Genomic DNA, 18,634 nt, shown 5'->3' with positions numbered 1-18,634 from the left:
GTATATTTCAATAAAGAAAAACTAAACTTCCTTTTTAGATCTCTGTTTTGAAAGAGCTACAAAGCCAACATTATAGATGAATTTGTGCTTGAGAACTTGGAGAGTTTCAATGCCTTTGTCTTTCTTTCTCTGGAGACAAAAAATAAAGTGTGTTTTTTTTTAGCTGTCAACAGCCTTCATTTCATTGTAAAAAGTGAGTTATACTTTACCCAGAAAGGAGGGTTAGGTTTTTACATGTGGGTTGAGCTAAATATTGTCCTTTTCATCCATTAACAAAGAAATTGTTGTTTCCTTTTGTGAATTATCCCTTTCTTTGCTTCTTAAGAAATGTATCCTGTCAAGCCATTTAATTTGGCCTTGCAAAGCTCATCAATGAAGTAATGGATGATTCAGTTAGTGTTTCCTTATCAAATAGATACACAACTAATCAAAAAAAAAAAAAAAAAGAGGTTTAGAGACTGTAGTTGGCCACGGAGGGGAGGGTCACAGAAGGTGGCTGTGTACTTTCAGCTCCTCCTCATGTGCGCACTGTCCACACAGCCCTTCCTGGGCGCTCCCAGCCTGGCCCAGTGCTCTGCCGGCCGCCAGTCCTGAGTTGGAGCAGGCACCCTGGAGCCCCACGCACCTTTGAAATGCCTGAAACCAATGAGCTTTGAGGGAAGATCCCCCTGTCCATGGCTTATAGGCAGTGATTTCAGACTGATTTTATATTAGTCAAAGCCTATAATTTGATAGGAAAATTTTCTACTTAAAATCACAGTGCTTTCCAAAATGGACGTCATCCGGGAGCTCCCTGGTCTCCTCTATTTTTTTTTTTTTTCCACCATTAGAAGAGTCATGTAGTCACAGTCATGTAGATTTTCTCAGAGTCTGTTTTCCTTATACCCTCCCTTGTCTCTGAGTATACAGGTTGGGTCTTATTTCTTAGCAGAGCAGAGACTAGTGTTATAATCCATCCCAACAATACCAAGTGGACTGTGGCCACTGGTGACTTGAAACTAGATTCAAATGCAAATTGATGTACCTGAACTGGAGAAGAAAGTGTAGAATACAAAAAGGACAGAAAGAAAAAAGCAAATAGACAAATGTATTTATTCCAGTATAAAAATGAATCAGAAATGATGCTATACTAGCATGGCTGGACATCATCCGTAAACTGTAATTATCACAAGCTAGACATGAGTCAGCCTGGTCATGCAGTGTTTTTTTAAAGCAATCATCGCCCTGAGATGTAGAAATTGGACACAACTTGCTAAAAGAAAGTACACACAGTGAATTGCAGAACTTGACCTTTCCAATAACTGTTAAACCATACAGTACGTCTTTATAAGACAGATGGGTATCATATATACATATGATTTTATATGTATAAGCATACATAATTTAATATATTTGTATACAAAGTATGATTGTCATATGTAGTACTGACCTACGATGATATGTGCATGCTAAGTAAGTTGCTTCAGTCCAACTCCTTGTAACCCTGTGGACTATAGCTGGCCAGGCTCCTCTGTCTGTGGGATTCTCCAGGCAAGAATACTGGAGCAGGTCGCCATGCCTTCCTCCAGGGGATCTTCCCAACCCAGGAACTGAACCTGCGTCTCTTACATCTCTTGCACTGGTAGTGGGTTCTTTGCCACTAGCACCACCTGGCAAGCCTCACCTACCATGATGTGTATGTGTATATTATGGTTGTCATGTGTAATATGTACCTGTCTTGGCTTTCGGAGTCTGGATTATCCATTGTCAGATAAAAGAAGTACATGTAATACGCACTGTTATATTTAAAATGGGTAACTAACAAGGACCTCCTGTAGAGCACATGAAACTCCGCTCAGTGGTGTGTGGCAGCCTGGATGGGAGGGGAGTTTGGGGGAGGATGGAGACATGTATATGGATGGCTGAGCCCCTTCGGTCACTGCTCACCTGAAACTATAAGAGCCTTGTTCATCATCCATACCCCTGTACAAAACAAAAAGATTTAAAAAATATGCAAAATGGTATTTGAATTTAATTGGTTATGAAAAGCTCACGTGCAGAACAATATTTACCAGAGCCGGAGACTTAGGGGCTGGTAGGGCTTCTTACTAGTTCTCACTTGTAGGAAGCATCTGTTGATACAGTCAGGATCCCTCGGCTAATTTGGAGAAAGACAAGTGTCTATGATCTTTTTCTCGAACTAACAATGATTTTAAAGTGAAAGAAAAAAACCTTTCCAGGGCTGGCTGAAAGGGCGTGTGACCTGTGCAGACACGCAGAGCCTGGCGCCCAGAAGGCCCTGCACTTGGAGACTGATGCTCTGAGGCTGCAGTCTTATAATTCTTAGCCCTTCTGTCGAGGGATTTGTGTTTTGTTGGTGAAGCGCAACAGGACAGTGAAGCAAGGGGAGCAAGGAGCCTCAGCTCATGCGTGGGGTCTCCTCACCAGAGTGGGGTATGGGCACCCCCTCCCTGCCATTGGGTGCTGGCCCTGCCAGCCTCCCCCTCCCCACCCCACCCAGGATTGCTGCCCCAGGGCGGTGGGCAAGAGGAGGCCTGTGTTCCACTGTAACCCCCTGCTCCTCACTGAGGCGTGGGTGTGAGACACAGACCACCACCTTTGCCCGGCCCGGAGAGCCCCAGTACTCCGAGTGACCAGTTGGCAGGGGCCTCACCCCTGCCCTGGATCCAGGTCCCGAACCCGCCCTGGAGTAGGGGCTGCAGTGTCTTAGGGAGCCCCCCTTTGTTGTGGGTGGGGCCTGCAGCCTGGTGGGAAGGGGAGGTTGATTTCTCCACCACCAGCACCCACATGTTCAACTTGCACTGGACTCGGAAAGCCACGAAGGCCCCAGCGTGAGAGACACCTGTCCACAGCCTCTTCCTCTTAAAAGTCTGTGCTTTTTCACTCTGCTTCCTGGGGCCTCATGGGCATCCTGCATTGTGACTGCAACCCGTCTCTGAATCGTTGTTCAGCAGCATTCAGGAATCCTCTGGCCACCTGGGTGAGGGGGTCACTGTGTGTGTCTGTGAATTCTGTGAATGGGTGGATCAGCAAGGTCACCTGGGTCTTGGGCTCGGGTCAGGCTGTTCCATGTGATATTTGCTGGCAGGTCCTAATGTTGTTTAGTTCTACTGAGAATGTTCCCAGACCTCACAGTGTAATCCTCAGCATCAGCCAAGCAGATCAGCACTTATAGACACTCAGACCCGAGGAATGCAGCAGGTTTCAACAAGGTGTTTAAGAAAAGTGTCTCATTAGATCTTTATGGACAGGATGGACTAACATGGGCAGAAGATAATGGCAAGCTGGATGGTCTGTCATATTCATAAAGTACCGATTAATAATAGTAAACTAGGTCTCCGTGGGAATCACCAGGCTCCAGTCCTGATCCGTCTTTGATGAGGATGAGGACAGAAGACACACAGACGTCAGATGTGTGGGTGTCATGGCACTGGGTACGAGAACGAAGGTGGTTGATGCCACCAATAAGGGCTGTAGGTTTGATTGATGGGCTGTCAAACAGGCACCAACGTAATAAGGCATACTGAGATTCAAAAGTTGCAGCAGAAAAATAAAATCCGTGAAGGTTTTAGCCGCCTATAAATTGAAAAGCATGCTGATAGAGCTATTTTTAAAAAGGCTGTGTCCAAGTGAGTTAATGAGTTGAAAACTTATGAATACACAAAATGCTGCACACACATTTTCAGAGAAGTTTTATTTATAATCGCCCCGAATTGGAAGCAACCAAGATGTCCTTCAGGAGGACAAACAGTGGTACTTGGATAAACGGTGGTGCAGCCTATGATGGGATGTTGCTGCTGCTGCTGCTGTATCACTGCAGTTGTGTCTGACTCTGTGCGACCCATAGATGGCAGCCCACCAAGGCTCTCCCGTCCCTGGGATTCTCCAGGCAAGAACACTGGAGTGGGTTGCCATTTCCTTCTCCAATGCGTGAAAGTGAAAAGTGAAAGCGAAGTCGCTTAGTCGTGTCTGACTCTTAGCGACCCCATGGACTGTAACCCACCAGGCTCCTCCATCCATGGGATTTTCCAGGCAAGAGTACTGAAGTGGGGTGCCATTGCCTTCTCCATACTCAGTAATAAAAAGAAGCGAGTTATCAAACCATGAAAAGACAGAGGAACTTAAATAAATTCTAAGTGAAAAGAGCCAGTCTGAAAAAGTTACCTGCTATGCGATTGCAGCTATATGACATTCTGGAAAAGGCAAACTCATAGGTACAGTAAAATGACCAGTGGTCACCAGGGTTTATGGGGAGAGAGAGAGGTATGACCATGTGGAGCTCAGGGATTTTTAGGGCAGCGAAAATATGCCAGGTGACACTGTCATGATGGATACGCAAAATTCTACATTTGTCAGAACCCACAGACTGTGTGACAGAGTGAGCTCTCCTGTGATCTATGGACTTGGTTAATAACATATCAGTATTGGTTCGTCAGTCATAACACATGTATCACAGTGAAGCAAGATGTTAATACTAGGAGACACTGCAGGTGGGATGGGAGGATAGGGGAGGAGGGGATATGGGAAGTCTCTGCACAGTCTATTCAGTTTTTCTGTAAACCTAAAACTGCTCTAAAAACACAGCCTATTAATTCTTTAAAAAGTGTATAAGTAGAGCTTTGGAATCCAGAACAAAGGGATTCAAGGCCCTTCCTGGCTCCCCTACAGATGCCCAGTGGGAGCATTTGGTCTGAAAAGAGTCACCCCTGGAGCCTGGCCAGAGTTGGATTAGACACATGGGGAAGAGGTGACGGGACCAGGGATGTTTGTGCTGACGAGGCATGATCATGACCCCCACTTTCTGCAACCTTGGTGGTGGTGGCTGGTGTCACTGAGGAGTGCTCTTGGGATCTCTTGTGTCAGTTCAGCACACCCTGAGCAGACATACTTTCCAAACTCAGTAACAGCCCTTCTAGCTGTTTTCATGTAGTAACAGGAGGAGGAAGAAGAGGAGCTTGTGTTTTGGAGGTGTTTTTGCAAGGTGGTGAGAGAGCTGGCTTAGAGCCAAGCTGTTTGGATTCCCAGATCCTGTCTGGATCCTGGTCCCACCTCCCCTGACTTTGGGGCCTTAAGAAAATTTCTTAACCTCTCCTTGCTCATCTGCAAAATGGGGCTACGTAGTAGCTTCCTCATGGGATTGTTATAAGGATTAAATGAGTGAATACATACATTGTTATAAGGATTAAACAAGTGAATACATACATTGTTATAAGGATTAAATGAGTGAATACATACATTAAATGATGTCTAGAGCCATGCTTGCACTCACTAGACATCAGCTATTCTATTCACTGCAATGTGGTTCTGTAGTAGCTTCCTCATGGGATTGTTATAAGGATTAAATGAGCAAATACATGCATTGTTATAAGGATTAAACGAGTGAATACGTATATTAAATGATGTCTAGAACCACGCTTGCACTTACTAGACATCAGCCGTTCTATTCACTGCAATGTGGCTCTGGATAGCAGAACTTGAGCCTCTGGGTCAAGGGAGGCTGGCGTTAAGGGCACTTTGTCACTCTCCTGTCCAAGCCTCTCATTGTTTCCCTGCTTCCCCTGTTCCCAGACCCAGAATGCCTTTGGTGCCTTTTTACCTGGCAGAGTCCAACAGCTTAAACGCCACCCTCTCTCAAGAGCTCTCTCTGCCTTTCTTATATGGTCATCGGTCCTCTTTCCTGTTTCCACAGTCTTGTGGAAAGTACTTGGGTTAAACATAGCTGTTTACTTGTCTGCTTCTCAGCTTCTCTGGGATTTAGTCATCAGCCCAGGGCCTGACAGTCACTGGTTATGGAATGAAATGGGATTTCCCCTTCCCCCAGTAATAAAAGGACACTGTAGGGAGCTGGATGCAGAAGACATGCTGAGCTTCCCCATATGAGATGTGTTTCAGTAGGACTGGGTGATGCTTACCGAGGGAATCATGGGTTGGATGAAAAAGTGTAGTCGTCTCTGAGTAGTGCCACAGAGTGCCAGAATCAGAATCGCTTATGGCCGGCAGGCAGGGATTTTTTTTTGTTTTTGTTTTTTTTGATGTCCTATAAGACAGTTTTCATAAAAGAAAAGATCGGTTTGAAACAACTCTGTTCAACTATTTTTTTTAAAAGATGTTACTTATTTATTTTATTTTTGGCCGCAGTGGGTTTTCACTGCTTCAGGAAGGCTTTCTCTAGGTGCAGCAAGCGGGGGCTACTTTTTGTTGTGGTGCTGGGGCTTCTCATTGCTGTGGCTTCTCTTGTGCGGAACTCAGGCTCTACGCGAATGATCTCCATAGTTGTGGCACACAGCCTGGGTTGCTCTGAGCCATGTGGGATCTTCCAGGGCCAGGAATCGAACCCATGTCCCCTGCATTGGCAGGCAGGTTCTTTACCACTAGACCACCAGAGAAGCCCTCTATTCAACTATTTTTTTTTTAAAGTATAATTTGATTTAGTCAGATTGTAACCCTCGTTATTCTTGAGCTTTCAATTTTAGCTATCATAGCATTATTATGTTTATAAATCCAAGAAATTTTAGCAGTCACTTTCAAGAGAGTCTTTGATGAATGATTGTGTGTGTTAGTGGCTCAGTCATGTCCAACTCATTGCGATACCATGGGCTGCAGCACACCAGATTCTCTGTCCATGGGATTCTCCAGGCAAGAATACTGGAGTGGGTTGCTATTCCCTTCTCCAGGGAACCTTCCCAACTCAGGGATCGAAGCCAGGTCTCCTGCAGTGCAGGCAGATTCTTTATCATCTGAGAATGGTTTCATTAAAAACTTTCATTATACTTCTTTCCACATGTTAAACTGCATTTGTAAAGTTTATATTTTTCCTGTCCCTTTAAAGTGTTTTATTATCAAAGGTTACTACAGTTTATACCAAAGGGACTCAGGAACCAACCTGATTAACCCACCAAGATGGGCCACTTGAGGGTCCGAAGGGATGAGACTCCGGGGGCTGTGGCACATCATTCATAAACACTGAAAAGGAATGAAGGAGACCAGCTTCTCTACCTTTACCTTAAATCTTAGTATTAGAGAACACTAAGGTCTCATTTTTTTTGAGGGCTGGTAAATAAAGAGAAGGAATCAAGTGTTGATCCCGCCTTTGCCTTGAGATCCATCTCTTCTGGTCATCCGACATTGATGAAGGGAAGTTTCTCTTGATCGATGTGACCTAGCTAACACCTGAAGCTAGAATGAAGTGCTCCCACCCCCGGGTAGCCCCTGAGGAAATATCAGCCAGGCAGCCATCACCAATGGCTGCTAACGTCACAGAATCGAGACAGTGGTCACTGGGTACCTGCTGATGGGAGCACACAGGTTCACCTGTCGTGCAGCTCTATAGAAGAAGAAACTGAGCCGAAATCTGGTCAAGACTGCAGATGCAACTGCCAGTTTTCACAGTCTGCAGAAGGGGTAAAGGAAAATGTTACACTAAGCCACAAGGATACAAGAAATGATTCTGACTTTGGAAAGCTTTACTGGACAAATGAGTCTGTTTCTTCCATGATAATTTTAAGCAAAAACAGTAATAATAATAAATAGAGAGAGACAGATGAGGGGCAGACAGGAAACCTACAAATTACAGGAAACTTAAAACTCACATCTACCGTTTCAGTGTATGATTTTTTCAGATTCTGGTTCAGTCTTTCAGTGTTTTTGTGTGTGTGTGTACACATGTGTGCAAAAGATGAGTGGGCAATTGGGAATGCTGACAGGCACCTGACGACATCAAAGAATGTTTGCATTAAGGACATTGAGCAGTATTATTAGATGTGATAGTGATATTGTTGTTAGGTTAAAAGTCCCTTTTTGTTTTTGAAGATAAATGACATTTGCAAATACACACACAAAAAATAAAATTTTGTGAAGTTTGACATTTACTTCAAATAATTTAGCTGTGTATGTGGTGGAGAGAGCTTCAGTTCAGTTCAGTTCAGTTGTTCAGTCGTGTCTGACCCTTTGTGATCCCATGGACTGCAGCATGCCAGGCCTCCTTGTCCATCACCAACTCCCGGAGTTCACTCAGACTCACGTCCATCGAGTTGGTGATGCCATCCAGCCATCTCATCCTCTGTCATCCCCTTCTCCTCCTGCCCCCGATCCCTCCCAGCATCAGAGTCTTTTCCAATGAGTCAACTCTTCACATGAGGTGGCCAAAGTACTGGAGTTTTAGCTTTAGCATCAGTCCTTCCAACGAACATTCAGGACTAATTTCCTTTAGGATGGACTGGTTGGATCTCCTGGCAGTCCCAGGGACTCAAGAGTCTTCTCCAACACCACAGTTCAAATGCATCAATTCTTTGGCGCTCAGCTTTCTTTATAGTCCAACTCTCACATCCATACATGACTACTGGAAAAACCATAGCCTTGACTAGACGGACCTTTGTTGGCAAAGTAATGTCTCTGCTTTTAAATATGCTCTCTGCTGCTGCTGCTAAGTTGCTTCAGTCATGTCCGACGCTGTGTGACCCCATAGACGGCAGCCCACCAGGCCTACCATCCCTGGGATTCTCCACGCAAGAATACAGGAGTGGGTTGCCATTTCCTTCTCCACTGCATGAAAGTGAAAAGTGAAAGTGAAGTCGCTCAGTCGTGTCTGACTCTTAGCAACCCCATGGACTGTAGCCCACCAGGCTCCTCTATCCATGGGATTTTCCAGACAAGAGTACAGAGTGGGGTGCCATCGCCTTCTCCGAAATATGCTGTCTAGGTTGGTCATAACTTTTCTTCCAAAGAGTAAGTGTCTTTTTACTTCATGGCTGCAATCACCATCTGCAGTGATTTTGGAGCCCAAGAAAATAAATCTGTTTATTTTTTAGATTTGTTTCTCCACTGTTTCTCCATCTGTTTGCCATGAAGTGATGGGACTGGATGCCATGATCTTAGTTTTCTGAATGTTGAGCTTTAAGCCAACTTTTCACTCTCCTCTTCCACTTTCATCAAGAGATTCTTTAGTTCCTCTTCACTTTCTGCCATAAGGGTGGTGTCATCTGCATATCTGAGGTTATTGATATTTCTCCAGGCAGTCTTGATTCCAGCTTGTGCTTCCTCCAGCCCAGCATTTCTCATGGTGTACTCTGTATAGAAGTTAAATAAGCAGGGTGACAATGTACAGCCTTCACGTACTCCTTTTCGTATTTGGAACCAGTCTGTTGTTCCATGTCCAGTTCTAACTGTTGCTTCCTGACCTGCATACAGGTTTCTCAAGAGGCAGGTCAGGTGGTCTGGTATTCCCATCTTTTGAAGAATTTTCCATAGTTTATTGTGGTCCACACATTCACAGGCTTTGGCATAGTCAATAAAGCAGAAATAGATATAAAAATAGGAGAGAGCTTCAGTGTGTGGAAATATAAAGAAATAAGACTGGCCATGAATGGAGAATTGTTGAAGCTGGGTTTACTATACTTCAGTCTCTCTTTTTGTATATGTTTGAAAGATAACAAAATAAAAGTTTTAAAAAATGACCTTGTCTGACAACCAAGATCTCCCAAATATTAGGCAATTCCCATAAAATAAATACATTCATAAGTGTTCCCGTGATTTGAATTTCAAAATCAGAAGTCTAAATTATGCTACATATTTTAATTGCAACCATGAGATGAATCCTCATAACCAGTATAAATAACTAAAATACCAAAAATATGCAGGTTTTTCCTAAGTACAAATTATTAATATTAGGACTTTGTTTCTTAGACATTTCTATTCTTAGCTCTTGGACTGCAAAGACATGCATCGACCAAGGAGACATGCAATCCCATACAATTTTGGCATTTCCACTCCAAGTATTGAATAGTGATTGGGTTGCATTCTCATTTGGCTGAGGATCTTTAATGACAAATGAGACCCTTGGGCAAGATACCAACTAGTCCCTGGCTCAGGGCACATGAGGGGCATCCTCAGGGCTCTTGGAGTTGCTATGGTAGTGCCCTCTAAATGAGAGCTATTAGCAGCCAGGGCGATGGGTCAAAGTCCTATCATTCCCTAATTTTTGTATTCCTGGAAGATTGTAATTTCCACTAAAAGAATAAGTAATGACCAGCATTGCTTCAGTTCATTTTGCATTTCTTTGGTTTTTAAGACATCCTTAAATGGCTTCCTGGTTAGCTCAAAAGATATTTAAACTTGAGGGAACTTTCTCTCCTAGGTCTTTACCTGACTCTGAAGCAAAGGCCTTTCTAATGAAACATAGTAATCTAACATCTGCAGATTCCTTCTGATGCAATGTGAGTCACACTGAGTTACAACTCGTTGTGGAGACACTTAAGTGAGTTGCAGTCAGCATTTTAAAATATAGTGGAATTGAAGGAACGTATCAGAAGTCATCACACATTATAAGGACAAATATCACTTTTGAAGCTGGTTTCATCTGTATGTATGTAGATATAAATTAATTTCTTACAGTGGATCATTATCAAAAATTCTGAGAACTGCCACTTCAGTGTGTTGTGGTTCAGTTGCTCAGTCATGTCCAGTTCTTTGCAACCCCACGGACTGCAGCACGCCAGGCTTCTTTGTCCTTCACTGTCTCTCGTGCTGGCAAAGTAATGTCTCTACTTTTTAATGTGCTGTCTAGATTTGTTATAGCTTTTCTTTCAAGGAGCAAGGGTCTTTTAATTTCATGTATGCAGTCACCATCTGCAGTGGTTTTGGAGCCCAAGAAAATAAAAGTCTCTCACTGTTTCCATTGTTTCCACAACTATTTGCCATGAAGTGGCCCAGTGTAGGCCCCCATAAATAGATATTTATTGAATGTAAATACTAGTATTTAAACCACCTATTTCAGAGGATCTCGGGGGAGGAGCCTGGGGTCTGGGAATCTGTATTTTAACAAGCTTTCCAGGCAGCCAGGCTGCTAACAGTTGCAGAACTATACTTAGGAAGCACTGACCTATTCTACCTACTCTGGCCCAGGTCACACACAGACAATTAGCATAAGAACCAGACCTTAAACTTGGGTTTCCCACATTCTGGGAGAGGGTTTACCTGTACTTCACCAGCATCTCATGTTGGCCACTTCCCACCAAGCACATTGCATAACCTTCCTGAATGCCAGTTTCCTCCCTATCTACCGTATCTTCCCTGCTGCCCTCAGGGATTTCCCTAAATCACTCAATTTCATTTTCCTACTCTATATCTTTGGCTTTTTCTCTACTGTCAGTAGAGTTAAAACCAAACTCCCTATATATCCTTCAGGGCTTGCCACAGTCAGCCCTGAGCCTGACACCTCAATCTCTTCTCTCTGCCAATCTCCCAACTCTCTTCTTTATCCCTTTGCTTCTGCTGGGGCTACCTCAGACCACCTGCATGCCCCAGGCACACCTCACCCTTGTCTGATTCTTCTACTCATGTTATATCCACTAATTGGAACTTAGCTTCTATTTACCTCTGAATTGCATCCATCCTCCCAGACTAAGTTCAGTGCCACTTTTCTAGATCTTCCCTGATTTGGAGTTAATAGTTTCTCCTCCTTTGGTTCTCTCTTCTCTTTGCCCATGTTTTGCTATAGCATTAAGACTCATTGCCTTGGATTTTGTTAGCACAGCCTGTGTTCATTTCTCTGATGAGGAAGTAAGTTCCTAGAAGGCAGTTTTCATGTATTCTTTATATATGTATGCTTCTTTATATTAATACATTCTACACTACTTTACAGTTAGTGTTAAGTGATATATATGTTAATTTGTCTGAGTTATGATCGCCCCAAGTGAAAGGATTCCCTGGTGGCTCAGTTGGTAAAGAATCTGCCTGTAGTGTGGGAGACCTGGGTTCAATCCCTGGGTTGGGAAGATCCCCTGGAGAAGGAAATGGCAACCCACTCCAGTATTCTTGCCTGGAGAGTCCCATGCCAGAGGAACCTGGCAGGCTTCAGTTCACAGGATTTCAAAGAAGTATTAATTAGCAGCTTAACCAACTAACTTATGTAAAATGGGCTTCAACCTCTGTATGAAGGCTCAAAGCTCCCTGTGACTTCTTTGCCTTTCCATTCCTTTATAAAACCAATCAAAAACAAACAAACCAAAAAAGTATTGTAGGGTTTGTGTGCTGTTCATCATAAAGAATTCTTTGTTTTCTTCTGGAGAGAAAGCGGGCAGATAGACAAAAGAGCAGTGATATTAGAGAGAAAGGGCTGGCAAACTGGGTTCCTAATAACTGCTCTTTTTAAGAGATTGGTGGGAAAATGGGTAGGAGTTAGAGAAATGAATATGGCATAAAACAGAAACTAAGACAGAATAGTAAGCAAAAGGCATCTACTTTAGCTACTCTCTGTGCATGAGAAGAGGCTTCCCTGATACCTCAGTTGGTAAAGAATCCGCCACCAATGCAGGAGACCCCAGAGAGAGTTTTGCCAGGAGAACGCACTGTTCATAGCAAACACCCTCTTCCAACAACACAAGAGAAGTCTCTACACATGGGCATCACCAGATGGTCAATACCAAAATCAGATTGATTATATTCTTTGCAGCTGAAGATGGAGAAGCTCTATATAGTCAGCAAAAACAAGACAGGGAGCTGACTGTGGCTCAGATCATGAACTCCTTATTGCCAAATTCAGACATAAACTGAAAAAGTAGGGAAAACCACTAGACCATTCAGGTATGACCTGAATCAAATCCCTTACGATTATCCAGTGGAAGTGACAAATAGATTTAAGGGATTAGATCTGATAGAGTGCCTGAAGAACTATGGATGGACGTTTGTGGCATTGTACAGGAGACAGGAATTAAGACCATTCCCAAGAAAAAGAAATGCAAAAAAGCAAAATGGCTGTCTGAGGAGGCCTTACAAATAGCTGTGAATAGAAGAGAAGTGAAAGGCAAAGGAGAAAAGTAAAGATATACACATTTGAATGCAGAGCTGCGAAGAATAGCAAGGAGAGATAAGAAAGCCTTCCTCAGAGATCAATGCAAAGAAATAGAGGAAAACAACAGATTGGGAAAGACTAGAGATCTCTTCAAGAAAATTAGAGATACCAAAGGAACATTTCATGCAAAGATGGGCTCAATAAAGGACAGAAATGGTATGGACCTAACAGAAGCAGAATATATTAAGAAGAGATGGGAAGAATACACAGAAGAACTGTACAAAAAAGATCTTCATGACCCAGATACTCATGATGGTGTGATCACTGACCTAGAGCCAGACATCCTGGAATGTGAAGTCAAGTGGGCCTTAGGAAGCATCACTACGAACAAAGCTAGTGGAGGTGATGGGATTCTAGTTGAGCTATTTCAAATCCTGAAAGATGATGCTGTGAAAGTGCTGCACTCAATATGCCAGCAAATTTGAAGACTCAGCAGTGGCCATTGGACTGGAAAAGGTCAGGTTTCATTCCAATCCCAAAGAAAGGCAATGCCAAAAAACATTCAAACTACTGCACAATTGCAGTCATCTCACACACTAGTAAAGTAATGCTCAAAATTCTCCAAGTCAGGCTTCAACAGTATGTGAACTGTGAGCTTCCAGATGTTCAAGATGGATTTAGAAAAGGCAGAGGAACCAGAGATCAAATTGCCAACCATCTGTTGGATCATCGAAAAAGTAAGAGAGTTCCAGAAAAACATCTATTTCTGCTTTATTGACTATGCCAAAGCCTTTGAATATGTGGATCACAATAAACTGTGGAAAATTCTTCAAGAGATGGGAATACCAGACCACCTGACCTGCCTCTTGAGAAACTTGTATGCAGGTCAGGAAGCATCAGTTAGAACTGGACATGGAACAACAGACTGGTTCCAAATCAGGAAAGGAGTACATGAAGGCTGTATATTGTCACCCTGCTTATTTAACTTATATGCAGAGTACATAATGAGAAACGCTAGGCTGGATGAAGCACAAGCTGGAATCAATATTGCTGGGAGAAGAAATATCAATAACTTCAGATATGCAGATGACATCACCCTTATGGCACAAAGTGAAGAGGAACTAAAGAGCCTCTTGATGAAAGTGAAAGAGGAGAGTGAAAAAGTTGGCTTAAGCTCAACATTCAGAAAACTAAGATCATGGCATCTGGTCCCATCACTTCATGGGAAATAGATGGGGAAACAATGGAAACAGTGGCTGACTTTATTTTTCTGGGCTCCAAAATGACTGCAGATGGTGATTGCAGCCATGAAATTAAAAGATGCTTCCTCCTTGTAAGGAAAGTTATGACCAACCTAGACAGTATATTAAAAAGCAGAGACATTACTTTACCGACAAAGGTCTGTCTAGTCAAAGCTATAGTTTTTTCGGTAGTCATGTACAGATGTGAGAGTTGGACTATAAAGAAAGCTGAATGCCAAAGAATTGGTGCTTTTGAACTGTGGTGTTGGAAAAGACTCTTGAGAGTCCCTTGGACTGCAAGGAGATCAAACCAGTCAATTCTAAAGGAAATCAGTCCTAAATGTTCAGTGAAAGGACTGATGCTGAAGCTGAAACTCTAATACTTTGGCCATCTGATGCAAAGAACTGACTCATTTGAAAAGAACCTGATGCTGGGAAAGATTGAAGGCAGGAGGAGAAGGGGACGACAGAGGATGAGATGGTTGCATGGCATCACCAACTCAATGGACATGAGTTTGAGAATACTGCAAGTGTTGTGATGGACAGGGTGGCCTGGCGTGCTGCAGTCCATGGGGTTGCAAAAAGTCGGACACGACTGAGCAACTGAACTGACTGACTGACTGTGCCTGAGAAGACCCTGCAGCTCTGCCTTTGTTATAATGATTCTGCTCCAGGTCAATTCTATTCCATCTAGCAGAGTGCTATTTGGGCCATACCCGAAATTGCAAATCCTCTGCCCAGATGGGCAGTTAGAGCAGAAAAGCCTGGCACAAAAGTACACATGGATCAGGTGCTTTTATTTCACTGTCTCTAATGCCTATTAAGTAACTTTCTTTCTTCTTTAATTTTTGGCTTCTCTGGGTCTTGGTTGCTGTGTACAGGCTTTCTCTAGTTGCGGCAAGTGGAAGCTGTTCTGTAGTTGCAGTGCTCGGGCTTCTCATTGTGGTGGCTTTTCTTGTTGCATAGCATGGGCTGTAGGTACATGGGATTCAGTTGTTTCACCTCGTGGGCTCTAGATCATGAGCTCAGTAGCTGTGGTTCACAGGCTTAGTTGCCCCCAGACATGTGGAATCTTCCTGGACCAGAGATTGAACCTGTGTCCCCTGCATTGGCAGGCAGATTCTTAACCACTGGCCCACCAGGGATGTCCCAAGTAACTTTCATATGGTCACGTTGTGGGTGCTTTTGACAAGTGAAATCATTATTGAATCTATTTTTTGTTTCTGTGGCAGAAAGTAAACCTAATTGTTTAAAAAGGGTAAAATCCTCAAATTGAAACAATGATTTGTCTGTTTTTTGCTGTGATAGGTTCCTTGCACTGACTCCATGGAGAGTGTATCACCTGATTTCCGTCATGATCCTTACACGTGTTATTATGCAGATAATAAAGGATATGATTTTGTCTAGAACAAGAGGTAAGAAAACTTTGAATTCATTTTTATGGCATTTAATTTTCTAGACCCTGAATGTCTGACCTTTGTGTAGAGATTTTAACCAAGTGGTCTTTGAAAAGGAACAAAATAAACAGATTGTATAGGCACTGGCTTTTCTAGTTTAAATGTTTGTTAAGTGTTACTTTTAAATTTATTAAATTTATTTAGGTATTTATCATTTATTGAACAGATGTGTCCTTAGTCATAACTGCTGCTGCTGGGCAAATGGTCTGCGTGTGCTGGTTTCTATTTTGGCTCTGAGCACTGTTATTCTAAATGGCATTTTGATATTCAAGTAGGCCGCAGTGAGGATGACAGTTAAATATTTATTACATCCCACATGACGAAACTGAGCCATTGGAAAATGGACTGCTGCTGCTAAGTCATTTCAGTTGTGTCCGACTCTGTGCGACACCATAGATGGCAGCCCACCAGGCTTCTCTGTCCCTGGGATTCTGAGGCAAGAACACTGGAGTGGGTTGCCATTTCCTTCTCCAATGCAGAAAAGTGAAAAGTGAAGGTGAACTCGCTCAGTCGTGTCCGACTCTTTGCGACCTCATGGATTGTAGCCTACCAGGCTCCTCGGTCCATGGGCTTTTCCAGGCAAGAGTACTGGAGTGGGTTGCCATTTCCTTCTCCAGGAAAATGGACTAGTTGATGTAAAATTTTTCTCTGCCTCAGTGGAGAAAAGCAGTGAATTCAGGGCTTAAAAACAATTAAGTTATGGTTAAATACATTTTTTTAATGAATTGAAAAAATAAATTCATTTTAAACACCAAATTTTGAAAATTCAAGTGAAAATTTGAATTATTTAAAATATTTGTGTAAGATTTAACTATGCTATACGTCTGAGTCAAGCGTTTCCATACTTGGAATGGGGGACTTCTTTCTACCAAGGTTTGAGCAAATGTTTGTAAGTAGGTAAAAATCCCTGCTTGGAATACTTGGGCTCCGTGAAATTAAGTGGAATAGGATTGATTCGATCAAAAGTAGCTAAGAGTGGGTTACAGTGAGGTAGTTGATTCCAATGAATGTAACCCCAATGGGTAATTTTGGTTGGGGTCCTTATGGGTGGATGCACATAAGAACTGTCCAGGGTCCTGTTCCCTTTTGGGGACACTGAGGCTGCTGCTGGAACCTCCCTGATGACATTCTTGGGACCAGGGATGTAAGCGGTTAGGGATGTACCATCATCTGTTAAGGAGGCACCATCACAGTGCTCTATAGGCTAGTCCTGGTACTTAGTTGCTCAGTCGTGTCCGATTCTTTGTGACTCCATGGACTGTAGTCCAGCCAGGCTCCTCTGTCCCTGGGAATTCTCCAGGCAAGAATACTGGAGTGGGTTGCCATTTCCTTCTGCAGGACATCTTCCCAACCCAGGGATTGAACCCAGGTCTCCCACATTGCTGGCAGATCCTTCACTGTCTGAGCTGCCAGGGAAGCCCCTACAGTGTTCTATCAGTTCAGTTCAGTTGCTTAGTCATATCTGACTCTTTGCGACCCCACAGACTGCAGCACACCAGGCTTCCCTGTCCATCACCAATTCCCGGAGCTTATTCAAACTCATGTCTATCGAGTCAGTGATGCCAGTGTATGGAACATTACAGTGCTCTATAGTGCACTTCAAATCCGGTTTATATTTTAAATCTGTATGGTTCTTAAATTAACTCATGTGTAAACCATTTAGAAAGATTGTTTCACATGGCTGTGTTTCAAGGTTTGGAGGTGATTCCTTGGAGGTGATAGATACCTCCAAGGTTTGGAGGTCCCTGTTCTGGGAACATGAACAGATTTGGTTTTGTCCAGTTACCACTTTTCTCAAATCTATATAGGCTGGTTTATATTCTTGTACATGTTCTTCCTTCTTGCCTTGTCCTCCTCCTCCCCACGCCCCTCTTTTCTGTTTCAGAGAATACCTTCTAACCTTAACCGGGCACCCGATGCTTTCTGTTCACCCTAACATATGCGTGCGTGCTCAGTTGTGTTCAACTCTTTGTGACCCCTTGGACTGTAGCCCACCAGGCTCTCTGTGCATAGAATTTTCTAGGCAAGATTACGGGAGTGGGTTGCCATTTGCTCTTCCAGGGGATCTTCCCGACTCAGGGATCAAACCCACATCTTCTGCATTGCAGGCGGATTCTTTACCGCTGAGCCATTGGGGAAGCCCCTTGGTTCGCCCTAGAAATACTAATTCTGCCTAGAGTTGGGGCTTCTTTGGTGGCTCAGATGGTAAAGAATCTGCCTGCAATGCAGAAGACCTGGGTTTGATCCTTGCCTTGGGAAGATCCCCTGGAGGAGAACATGGCAACCCACTCCAGTATTCTTGCCTGGAGAATCCCCATGGACAGAGGAGCCTGGCGGGCTATAGTCCATTGGGGTCATAAAGAGTCAGGCACGACTGAATGTGCACACATAACATTTTCCACATAAAGTAACATTTTGCAGGATTCGGGGATTAAGGCCTGATAGTTTTGGGGACCATTATTCATCCTCCTACATAATTGGAACCTCTATACTATGATGAGAAATCCTCCTTATACCACAGAGTTGTGTAGAGGTCAGACAAGAGCATTAAAAAAGAAGTTCCTACATCAGTATGGGCCCCTCTGTTCAGCTTCCGGCCCATCACTTGAATATCACGGGTTTGGTCACCCATCAGTTTGTCCATATTGAGGGCCTTCCTCTAGCCAGGGCCTGTTGTGAGTGCCACTCTGACCAAGTCCAGCTCTCACACTTCTGCCTGTAGGGCCGGCATTTGGAATGGACCAATCTTTCTGTCCGAGTTTTCACTGGGGGACATTGCTCTCAATACAGAGTTTCTGCTGCATGAGAAAAGGAGAAACAAGATTCATCCCCATGCGTTCCCAGGACTCCCTCTCTGTGGCTGAAGAAGCCCTGGTGCCTGCTTCATTCTTTCTGATCCAGTCTTTTAGAACAAAGGCCCATTGAATCCCATGTGTGGTTGGCAGGAGCCTGGTCTTATAGGCCTTCAGCCTAAGGCCCTGTGGTGATGAATTGGTCTCCAGGAGGCACAGAATTGGTTTCAAGTTGGACCCAGATATGGGGATTGGCTTCATTTAGAGCCGCTGGGCTCTCATGAGACACCCTGGCCCCCCAGCAGGAGTGGTGAGGAAAGGACCCCCAACTCATCGGTCTCCTCGCCTCTCCCCCAA

At 43.7% G+C, this 18,634-nt stretch overlaps 1 protein-coding gene across 1 annotated transcript in view; it reads left to right on the top strand.

Annotated features, from left to right (window-relative positions):
* The window catches only part of RETREG1 (reticulophagy regulator 1), a 158,202-nt gene that overhangs the window by 26,853 nt on the left and 112,715 nt on the right, over window positions 1–18,634 (top strand). Inside the window, exon 2 of the mRNA XM_086362492.1 lies at window positions 15,337–15,443. Within this exon, the coding sequence (XP_086218618.1) occupies window positions 15,337–15,443 (107 nt within the window). The remainder of the gene's footprint in view (window positions 1–15,336; window positions 15,444–18,634) is intronic.

This window comes from Bos grunniens, chromosome 20 (genome assembly GCF_055505025.1).
Source record: "Bos grunniens cultivar Pamir isolate PY7600 chromosome 20, Bosgru_T2T1.0, whole genome shotgun sequence".
NCBI classification, from domain to species: Eukaryota; Metazoa; Chordata; class Mammalia; order Artiodactyla; family Bovidae; genus Bos; species Bos grunniens.
This window is presented reverse-complemented; position numbering and strand designations above follow the sequence as displayed.